The sequence below is a fragment of the Stylophora pistillata genome, chromosome 13 (genome assembly GCF_964205215.1).
Source record: "Stylophora pistillata chromosome 13, jaStyPist1.2, whole genome shotgun sequence".
In the NCBI taxonomy this organism is placed as follows: Eukaryota; Metazoa; Cnidaria; class Anthozoa; order Scleractinia; family Pocilloporidae; genus Stylophora; species Stylophora pistillata.
The window spans coordinates 23,407,116-23,418,650 of NC_142531.1; the positions used below are offsets into that span (position 1 = coordinate 23,407,116).

Here is an 11,535-nt window from a genome sequence, read left to right on the forward strand (position 1 = left end):
AATCACACTTTTGTAGGCAAAGATGTTTTTTCTCTTGTCACGAGCGTGGAACAAAGGACATAATCTGAGACCCCAGGAGGAATCGAACCTTAACCTTCGGATTCTGCGCAGCAATGTTCTACTACTGAACTACAGAGAAATCTCTGATAAGCGAGGTCATTACTAAGTTCACATGTGATACGCGTCCTGCAACCTGTTAGGATTAGTGATGTCAAAAGTGCCCGGGGGGGGGGGGTAAATAGAAAATCTAGAAAATCTAGAAAATCTAAGTAACTAAACTCTTCCAATTTCAGTGGAACGAAATGCGTCAGTCAGATACTACACATCAAGTTCACATAAATGAAGATTGATATGGCCAATAATGCCTCGCACTCGAAATTTACCTCCATCGCGTGGTATTCGTCAAAATTCATTTTGAGGTAATTTTGAAAGTTCAAACTTACCAAGATGACAGTCTATTTACTCGTTTCTGAATTTGTTTTCATTATGTCGGCTAACTGTCGGTGAACAGTCGGCCGACAGTTGGCCGACAGATATTTTGGGGAGCTGTTCTTCCATTTTACCGAAAAGTCATAAAAGTGGGAAAAAGACATGAGCCAAACTAATCAACGGTTCTGTGCAGACAAAAAGTTGCCTAACGACCATCACCGCTTATTGCCTTTCGATTTCCTCAACTGAAAAACACAAGATTCCTTACCAATATTATAAATTTCTGCACTCCCAAATCTTACACCAGCCGGGTTAAGAGTTCCATCACTGAAACAACAACAACAACAACCAATAATCAAGGTGTGATTGATCGTCAAATTTGCGTAACCCTTGAAGTCCTTAAAGTGACTAGCATCTAATTTCTCCTTACATTATTACCATTGAATCGAACAGTAAGGTAACGAGAATATAGGAAATGATCACCAACTAAAAAAAAACAACTCGTGATTGTTAAGCAAATTCTCCTAGTCAGCAGGTCAGGAAATGTATAGAGAACAGTATGAAGAATATGCATACTGCTGTTAGGTTAATCAAAAGAGACTGTCTAGAATTGAAATAAAGATAACAGGCAGGTCCAATGCTCTGATTCAATTCAGACAGCAATGTAGTGTCGAGGGCTTGAGCACTAGCACAAAATGGTCCTGGGCTGTTCACTACGTTAAGACTGTCCTTACTTGAAATATCGACGTCACCATATCACCGACTGAGTAGCCGGGCAAAACTGAACCAGCAAATCAGTAAAAAAAAAACTAGGGTAGAACTGTTCATAAGAAACCGAATTGTGATCGAGAGTAAACGTAGTCTCATTTAAGTTCACACTTTCTTTCTTTACCTTCTTCCTAGCATAAGAATTCCGCCAGTAGATGAGTTGATTGAGCAAAAATCACCGTGCGTCCAAACACCTAACGCGAAAAAGAAAGACAGAATGAAATTAAAGAGGAAGTTGCTCCAGAAACCGAAAAAAAAATTTCATTTTCGCTAAAAATGATACCACAAACTGCGTTTTTAGATTCCATAAAGTAACTGAACGTTCGAAGACTGTCTCCTCGTGCGCTAAAATTCGGCAATGTGCGCCGCCATTTTGGGGACTGAAACAACTTAGTACCCAGGCCGAACGGAATGACGCATGAGAATTGGTTTAAAATTAGCTGCTACCCCGACTTCCATAACTAACCCTACCGACTTCCATAACTCATCAGTTTCAAATAATTTTTATGTTTAAACTGAAGTGTACTAGATTCTAGTTTAAAACTAACCCGCAAACTTGTTGAAGTACGCTTTCTTGTATTTGAGGCCTTGAGGGTCATTCCAAAAGTGAACAGGCATACATGGGAAGGGCTTGGTGCAAACCAGCTCTCCGCTCTGATCATAGACAGCTTTACCTAAGTTCAGAACAAATCATGAACACAATAGGAGAAAGATTGATTATATATTAACAGAAATTATCTTGCAGGACAGGAGTCTTTATTTTGCGAGCGGAAGCAAGCTGGAGGTGAGCGGGAGGTAGCGCGAGGCGAGTGCGAAGTAGGTGCGCGCCGAGTATGACCTGAGCGCTCTCTAGTTTTTCCAGGCGCTGGAAAAATGCAAAACAATGACGTATGCACCGCGAGATGTGGCAAAATGGGAACCTGGCCTGGCCATAAAGAGAAATGTGAAATTCACGACTTGGTCCCGGTCCCACGCTCATTACTTAAAATTCCAAGCTCTATCGCTCTTCACTAACTTCAGGCAAATGGGACGAGCTAATTTTCTTCTGAAGCTAAGAATTAACTTGAATTGCAATATTACATAGGTCGTCAGAACAAAAACAGAGGCGTGACAGAAGGCTCATGTCTCCATATTATATACAAAAATTATCCAGTTTTTAGCCTCATTATGACGTAAATCCAAGTGGGTCAACCAGCTTCCTGTAGGCTTCCTCTGTTTCCTCCTTCCGTTAGGCTAAACGGATTGGTGCGAGTGGACACTTGACAGGTCTTACTCAAAGAAGTTTCAGTCCCTATGTCACCAATTCGCAGGCGGCCTACAAAATCGATGTAATCGGGGCATGCTGCCGTTTAACTAGAGTCATGCGTGACATCCGGCTGCAACGTAGGCTAAGCTCCAAGCTTTCCGGGTTTTAGCAAAGATCACTTTTGACAGATCAATAGTCTACCTTTTAGACATGGAAAAAAGACGACGCCAGGGATCCACAGAAGAAAAGATGAGGAGAAGGTAAAAAGAAAAAATTACTGCTTCTTTGGGAACATGAAAACTACGAGGCTCAAAGTTAGACACGTGATTTCATTTCGTGCAGCCGTCGATAGTTATCGTAACGGACATCTAAGCCCAAAAACAAACAAAGTGGATGGAAATCTTCCGATTACAATTAAACAAGGTGACCTTTCGAACTCCCTAAAACATGGCACCTGTATCGCAAAAGGTCCACTGCATGAAACTAAATTTTAATGATCCATCTCTAACTTCAAAGTTTGCATGTTACTTAAAACTTCTGTAACAAAATAATGCTTGGAAGTCAGAGAGATTTCTTTTACCGTCGTCGTTCCAGCTTTCCACGGCCATTCCTAGGTTTCTTGTTTGAATTTCTCCACGGTACACTGGGACAGTTGGATTTTGGCCAGCAAAACATGAAATGATATCTGTGCCTCCTGTAAATTGGGATAAAAAAAAAAAACATAAAATAAGTTCGGTGGGCAATAGGAATAAACAGTCGCCTGGTGGTTACCACTGTCCCTCGCTCTCTAGCCAGAAGCATAAATTGGTACCCGACTAACTGTAGATGGTATTTTTGATGGATTTGCTCCCATCCAAAAGAAGTAAAGATACCTCAAGTATTTTTCGGGAGAGGCATTATATCTCAAGGTTTTCCAGGTTAGCAGAGAAGCACGAGGGGCAAGACACGCTTGAGATAAGGAGGGCGGAAAAGTTTGTGCTCTTTTTCTAGCGCTACCCCATTTGCGCGTGTCTTTTCCCTCGCGCTTTTCTCCACAGTGCTTCCTTAAAAAACGAAAAAAAGTCAGGCTTGTTCTGCTGGCCGTACTCCAAGCCGCTTCTATCAAAGAATAAAAATCTGCGGATATGGGGATACGAATCGGTAAACCTCCAAAATCGACGCACAACTCTTACCTTTGCATTTTCTAAGTAACGTTAAAGTTAATCATCGCCCTCACAAGTCTTAATAGTGCTTGTGCGCTGCAATTCTAGTTCCACTGCGCATCCCACTCATACATACCTTCCCATGAAAAAAGTACGATTAAGGACTCTAAACCAAGATACATAGATAGGTTTCTCCCATAAGTCCCACCACTCACGGTACTGTTTTCAAGTCCCGCACCACTCAAAATCTCTTTCTAGCTCTTTATACCTCTTCCACAGAATGGTAGTCAGTAAGTTTAATTTTTTAATTTTAATTTAGTCCATTTTCACTGCATTAAGTTTTGCAGTGGGGAAGGACTAGAAAGGAACATAGGAACCATTCGTGCTAGTCCACCCTCCCACCCATCCCACCCCAGGGGAGGACATCCATCACACAGTAATCTCGTGTGTGGGAAATTAACGTCTCCTACCCCAACCCTGCAGGAGACGGGACCTCCATTTATTCGTCCCTATCCGAGAAGACTAGAATATCTAACCATTTCTTGATGTTATAGAAAGGCAGCAAATTCTTCTCAATTAGGCAGCAAATTCTTCTCAATTAAACTCAAAGTAACATTAAACTCACCTGAGATAGAGCCAAGGAGTACATTGTGCTTTATACTGCTGTAAACGTAGTCATAACTGGCCGGTTTCAGGGGGGAGCCCGTTGATAGTATCGTGTGTAGACTTGCTAGATTATGCGTCCTAACTGTAGTGAAACCAAAAAAATGTAGTATGGATATACATTCTTTGAAAGAACCCGCTTCGTAACCTGTATGCACAGCATTAACCTCGAACTCATGTAGTAAGAGGTATTTAGGGAGAGAATCTAAACGGAAGATTTAAGTTTGAAAACTGGACATTTTTCGGGAAAGGAGCCCGCGATTCTCCTATTTGGAAAGGAACGAGGATCTATAGATCCGAGAGAGGGGCGGAAATCGAGAGATGGGAGGGTCTCAATCCAGCAAAAACAGACTTGAAGAAATTTTTATTAGCTTGCTGTGGCAGAGTTTACGCTGAAATATCGTCACAACGAACGGAACAGGGGTGCTTACTATGAGCAAGAAACAGATTATTACGGACGGCACCGTAACTTACTTGGCTGAACCTCCCTGTCTTCGAGAGCTGACAACCATTTGGCTCCAGTTCCGAGAATGGTTATTCTAGTTAAGTAAAATAACAACGACTCACGCATGAGAAGAATCCTGAACTAGCCAGAACTATCAACAAAAAACTATTTTGGTATATGATGTTACGTAAGTGCTCTAATGCATGCAGGGTAGTGCTCTATGTACAGTACAACAAATATAACTGCCACTCATCTCACCCTATTCGGTCAACTAAGTCCCAGATAACATTTGGTGAAGGAATAAAAGGTGATCCATCATACAATACAACAGAGGCTCCGACAGCAAGGGCAGACACCAGCCAGTTCCACATCATCCAGCCTGTCTGTTAAGATCGATGTACAGTAATGATCATCATAGACAGTGGAGGGTAAAAAAAGAAACGCATAAGGAAGAAAAGCCGGTAGGTGTACACACACACACAAACCGGGCCCACCACTTAGCTAAAGGTCTGAATCCACCACTGGTGGACGCAAGAATTAGATTCAAGACAAACGCAGCAAAAGACTAATCACACTCGAGACTAATGATTAAAGAGCAATATTCAATTGAACGTCAAAAGCGATCTGGGAACAAATGTGTTTTGCCTCACTACACTTTGTGATAGGTCAAGAAATTCATGCCAAGACCTGGAAAGAAATATCGGTATTTAAAAAATTTGGTTAGTTGTAATTATGCTTTGAATTGCAATTATGGAATGAGGTCCCCAACACTTTCTATGTGAAGCGTGATTGTGGCATTTTTTTTTATTCGTGAATAGTGATTAAATATGATAAAATCTTTTCATGTCCACGTGAACGAATTTTTTTTTATTAAAAACGTAACCCGTGAGTGATTCGTGAACCATTTGTTTTGCGCAATGAATTACCGCCTGGTTCGGAGATCCAAACTGGGAGGATTGATAGCTTCATTTAAACGTATTAGAAAACAATGAAAATAACATTTCGTGAACTTGGTTTTTCATCTTTATTTGAAACGCGATCGTCTGCAACTTTGCGTGAACGTAAAAGAATTTTCGACATATCCGTGATGCGAGAAAACGCCAAATATTTTTTTTTACAAAAGGGCACGAGGGTCTCTTTGGAATAGGCTGAAAGGTGAGTATATCTAATGTGCAACACTTAAGTTTCTGCCAGCCAAAAATGTATGGAGGCTGATCTAACATGGAGCTAAAAAAAAAAATCGTAACGTCACTTACAGTTGAGTAATAAAAGATCACATCTTGTCTGTTCATGTTCCCATGAAGTATATGTTCTTTCAGATGCTGGATTAGTGTTCCCTTAAATTAAAAGTCCAAGAAAATCATATTTTTCTCTTCTTTAAAGAGACATCAGTCTAGCAAATAATGAACCCATGGCCTGCTTTGAGATAATTACACCATTTCACAGCTGAAAATCCTAAGAGTTGGAGGGTATGTGTCAACCCTTTAACTTCCAGATCTAATCGTTAATTCTCCTCTCTGGCTCCTACACATTTCCTTGTAAATAAAGGACCAGAATTTGGTGTTAGATCAAGATAACAACTTCTGCCAGATAAGTTTGAGTATGCTCATTGCCTGTTTGCTTGATAAATTATGTATGGATATCAAAGGGAAAAGTTACATGTTAATCAATTCTGGGAGTTAAGGTTTTAAGCAACAAAAGAGAATAGGAATTGTCTTACTTACCCCAACAGAATGCACCATGCATTTTGGAGGACCAGTTGTTCCAGATGAGTACATGATGAAGAGGGGATGATTAAAGGGAACTTGTGCAAACTCTAGAACTGGCCACTCGTCAGCAAATTTTTTGAAATCATCCGACAACATGCTTATAAGAAGGAAGAAAGGAGATAAATGTTATCGACTGAAAATAGTTTTCAGACCTCATAAATGGCGGCTATCCCAAAAATGAGGATGAAGTAGCTCCAAAAACTCAAAGTTGACTGATGGTACAGTAGTACTGTGCATTTTAGCAATATTTTCCATTTTGATGTCTGAAATTTTAATGGACCACTTGAGGTCTGTAAGCTGATTTCTGTATGAAAAAAAATCAGAATTTACAAGATGGGAGGAATGTCATACTTTGGCCACAAGCTAGAGTTACTTTTTACAAATTCAAAAACAAAATTAAGATTGGGAGACAGCTTAATGGAAAAATTGAGATCGAGAGACCAAGAAACCTCCTACCACTCTACCCTCACAATAGAAGCACAAGTAACCATTGGTTGCTCAGCCATACTCAAAGAAATTTAGAGTTACAAATCATCTACAGCAGCCAAAAAAGTACGCAAAATACCTGTTTGGGATTCCAGATAGGTCAATGTCATCTGCTTTCCCAACAAATGGCATCACAACTACTTTCTCCAGCTCAGGAAGACCTGCATAAAAATTTTTTTTTCAGATACCGATATATCAAAATACACTCACGAGGATGATAACAGCACCATTGTTATCAACATCTTTATTTACTGCTTATCATCAGTGTTACTAGTATGTAATAACTACCCGGCAAAGAGTAACAGTTTATTGACTGAGATAGAATAAATATATGAAAATCATATATTTTGAACTGCGGTATTTGATACGTATGATGGACGATCCTCGCAGTAGATAGCGCTATTTGAGCAATAGCGAAATTCAGACCTGAAAAAAATCAGGCCTGTACGGGACTCGAACCACTGACCTCTGCGATACTAGTGCAGCGCTCTAACCAATTTATTGACTGTTACCTCTGAGCCCGGCACAGTTACTGTTAACTATGGTTTGTAGTAACAAGTACTTCACTCATTTATATGTGCTGCTAATACGTAAAAAAAAAAGAGGAAAAGAATTTAGCATAGGTCAGGATCACTTTCCTGTAAAGAAGGAACTTAACTCTCTCTCACAGAGCATTTCCACCCATAAACATGTGTTTTACAGAGGGAAGCAAAGCCATTGAATCAGTTACTGAAGCAAAAGTGCTTCTAATCAGGCCAGTATCAGTCACTAGCCTGATTGGAGGAAGGGGGGGAGGAAGGGGGGAAGGGGGGAGGAAGGGGGGAGGAAGGGGGGAGGAAGGGGGAAGGAAGGGGAAGGAAGGATTAGGGACTACTCAGAATTCTTGCTGGGTGACCTCCCCCAGTTCTCCAGATTCATATGAGGCACCACATACCTGGATACTCCCCCCCATCTAAGTATTGTGACATGACATACTTTTCACTACTTGAGTTAACTTCTCCAAATGGTTGTGACTTTTGTTGTTATATCTGACTGCATCCACTGAGAAAATAACCTTTGGCTTGATTTGACTAAATCTGTCCAATACACCCTGTAAAAGATCAGCAGCTAATTCAATACATATATCTTATTAATCAAGGGTGAGGGCCGTACTGGGAGAACATCGGCCTGAGGTCTTAACAGTACGGACTGAGCGCAGCGAGGTCCGTACAAAAAAGACCGAGGGCTGATATTCTTCCAGTACGGTTCTGAGCAAGCTTGGTTAATAAGAGATTTATCATACAACTGAAGTTCAAAGGGACACAAGTGTGGTATCATTCGGGACCATTCGGGACAGTGCCCGGTCCAATACTGAGAGGATATTGACTGGCAATACAGCATTTTGATTGGCTGATTTTAGTTATTGGCCCTCTGACAGCCCGAGTCGTGTAATAAATTCTGATCCTCCACCTATTGAAATTCATGTGAAATGTGATAAAGCTAAGCCAAGAAATTTCACACCATTGACCACTTTCATAAATGGCTGCTGGATTAATATTCTTTTGTTTATTTAAATTAGCCTTTCCGGCCTCGCTTGAGACAATGTTTTCTTTTGAATTTTGTACTGGAGAACAAGGCCAGAAAGGCTAATTTAAATTTAAACAAAAGAATATTAATCCGGCAGACAATTATGAAAGTGGTCTATAACTTGAAAAATATGAAACAAAGAGACACGTGGACTGTTGATAAGTACCGTAACACCAAAATCTGGTGAAGTAGAACTCCATATAGCTCCCAAGCTTGCAGTAGCTAACATAGTCTCAACAGCAAAGGCACAATTGGGAATATAACCTTTAAAATGAGACAAGGAGTTAGTAAAAACATAAGCCAAGAACAAGAAGAACTGCTTCCAGTAGCCAAATTCAAGCCTAATAGATACAATTCTATGGACCGATAAAAACTTTTTCCTGTGTGAACTTGCTAGGAGGCAAGAGCCAAATAGTACCAATCAAGCCATGGCAAAACACTTTCTCTGCTTTTTAAAGTATTTTAACATGGAAAATTTATAAGAAAGCCTAAATTTTATGCAAACAACTCAGTTTTTCTGACTTGTGTCAAAACACATTAAATATGGACCATATTGGAGGGTCTCAGTGATAACTAAGGTGGTCGGTTTGTTTTCTTGTCCCAGTGGTTTATTAACATCTTCATACATACCAACAACTCTATCTCCTTTCTTGACACCAAGATTTTTCAGAGCAGAGGTTAATAATGCCACATTCTTTCTTAGTTGATGAAATGTTATGGTCTTGACCTCTTGTCCCTCTCCTACAAAAGATTTAAAAAAAAATAAGGGCAAATCCTCAAAATTGTGACTATCTGAGAGGCTAAATAAGTTGTGATAAGAGGGCAAGCCTCCTCAACACCACCCCCTTCTTACACTTTCCCAATCGTTAACACCACCCCCCTCTTATATATTCCCAATCCTCAACACCAGCCTCCCTCTTACACATTCCCAATCCTCAACACCAACTCCTCTCTTACACATTCCCAGTCCTCAACATCAACCCCCCTCTAACACATTCCCAATCACACCCCAGTGTCACTTGTAAGAATATGAAAGGGTATCACAACCTAATAAAATACTGGAAGAGGGGGGTGCAGTTACTGTAAATGACTGATGTCCTGTTTTGGAGGAGGACAAGTTACAGTTCTCTGGAATTCTCTATGAGCCCAAGATGAATGGACTTATCTAGGTATTTTGGTGAAAGAAAAAAACTAATCATTTAGTTGTACCTGCAGTATACAAAGCAACTTTGTCATCATCAAAGCGTAAAAGATTTTCTGCAAAATTAAGCTGAGCTCCATGGAACCATTCCGGAACCTCCTCCATTGGTTTAGACTCATCTAAAACCTTCACGAAAAATCATTATACTAAAGAGTGATCAAGTGAGTTTATTTTAATACCAGCTGATCACATTCTTGACTATCATTCTCTATTCTTAAATGAAAGGATATTGGCTGTTTGTGCTTAAAATTCTGCTGGAGAAGGGAACTCATCAGAATTCTTAGTATGGAGGGTGGTATTTTGTTCTATGAATCCTAGCCTCATCTTTGACCAAAACAAAATAATGTTTTTTCAGATTTTATATCTTTTTTGTAAATTTAGGTAATTTATGCATTTAAAGCAGCCAATAAGATTCTATCTCATATTACTCCCAAAATTTAACAATAAAGTGAAATCAACAAATCAACTTTGTTTGACAAGCAGGGTACTTTCCAAATTTGATAATCTGAAGTCATGATTTGTGAATACCACACCACATGTATCTTAATTTGCTCTTATCTGTTAATAAACAGGATATTAAATAAGGGGTTTGTGAACATTTTATCTTATCTAGCAACTTGCGACAACAAAAGTTATGATAGCAAATTTTAATTAGTACCTCAACGTATGGATGGGAGTGGATAACGTCAGCAAATTTCCAAAACATCTCCCAGAAATCTGTATGTTGATTGACACTCCACTGATGCAGCTCCTCATAATTTTCTGTATGGATTCAAGGAAAAGCAAAATCATATGCATTTGTGTGTTTGGATAGAATTAGGAGGTCAGTGTTTTGACTTCAGGACTTTTTGTTCTATAAAAATGATTGAAAATTGAATATTACATCGGATTTTTTCTCCTACTTCTGAATTTTTTTTCAATCATTCCCTTGAAGCTAAAGTGAAGCATCATCTGGAGTTGTGTCTAGGGTGTGAAATTGGGCGTGTCAAGGGGTGTGTTGAGGGGTGTGTGTTTGCACTGATTAATGTTTCCTCTACAGAAGGTTGTCTAGCATTAAGTCGCCTTCAAATTAATCAAAGGCTATTAAGACGGAGATGATAAAGCGACTCGACCGATCAAAAATCCAAACTGACCAGAAAAGATGTCTAACTATTAAGTTCAACAAATTTCCCTGTAAGTACAAATGGTGTGATTTTCATAATTTCTGCAACATTACAAGACCTTACTTTAAAATGACTTCTATACTCACCTAAACTCAAGCCAAATGTTTGATTCACAACTGACTGGAAATCGCCGATGTTGGTCGACTGATCTGCATTTGGCTTCCACATACATTTCGGTCTCTCTTCTCGCACGGAAGCCATTGAGTTGGGATCCTCGCTTGTATCACCAAACATAAATTACAAAAAGACACGTTTCTAAGAACTACCAAGCTGTTCTTATGGATAAGGATAGCTCTGTCTTCCCGAAACTTTGGCTTTCATACGCTGTCTAGGCAACGTTGTGGTCTTTTGACAAATATTTCAAAACTTGTCTGTAAAATTTCGTAACTTGGCGCGCCACGTCACTTACACCAGAGCCCCACGGGATTTGTTAGAACATTTTTAAAACTACTTCATTAAAAATTGAAGAATAGGCTTCTCCAAGGGGAAAGGAAATACAAACTATACTCAGAATTTTCTCTTGAGTGAAACACTACTGGAAAATTTGTGAGAATGGCAATTTTTTCCTCTGAAAACCTGCTATTGTACCGCATCATCAGCTGTTCGCGTGAAATGGCTTCCCTGCCAGCCCTGGGAAGGGTTGGTAAATTTAGATTT

General features: G+C 39.7%; 1 protein-coding gene across 2 annotated transcripts in view; it reads right to left on the reverse strand.

The window, feature by feature from the left end:
• Positions 1-11,477, reverse strand: part of LOC111330076 (acetoacetyl-CoA synthetase) — a 13,902-nt gene extending 2,425 nt beyond the window's left edge. The window contains exons 1-16 of one of the 2 annotated variants that reach the window (XM_088742488.1): positions 10,965-11,477; positions 10,374-10,477; positions 9,724-9,841; positions 9,145-9,255; positions 8,681-8,778; positions 7,924-8,038; positions 7,028-7,109; positions 6,418-6,559; positions 5,950-6,030; positions 4,952-5,076; positions 4,719-4,787; positions 4,211-4,329; positions 3,024-3,137; positions 1,746-1,871; positions 1,322-1,391; positions 698-756 (exon numbers count right to left, since the gene is read on the reverse strand). In XM_088742488.1, the coding sequence (XP_088598614.1) occupies positions 698-756; positions 1,322-1,391; positions 1,746-1,871; positions 3,024-3,137; positions 4,211-4,329; positions 4,719-4,787; positions 4,952-5,076; positions 5,950-6,030; positions 6,418-6,559; positions 7,028-7,109; positions 7,924-8,038; positions 8,681-8,778; positions 9,145-9,255; positions 9,724-9,841; positions 10,374-10,477; positions 10,965-11,112 (1,681 nt within the window). In that variant the 5' untranslated portion in view covers positions 11,113-11,477. Of the gene's footprint in view, positions 1-697; positions 757-1,321; positions 1,392-1,745; positions 1,872-3,023; positions 3,138-4,210; positions 4,334-4,718; positions 4,788-4,951; positions 5,077-5,949; positions 6,031-6,417; positions 6,560-7,027; positions 7,110-7,923; positions 8,039-8,680; positions 8,779-9,144; positions 9,256-9,723; positions 9,842-10,373; positions 10,478-10,964 lie in introns of both variants that reach the window. The other variant, XM_088742487.1, reaches the window with a different exon arrangement.
• Positions 11,478-11,535: the final 58 nt, after the last annotated feature.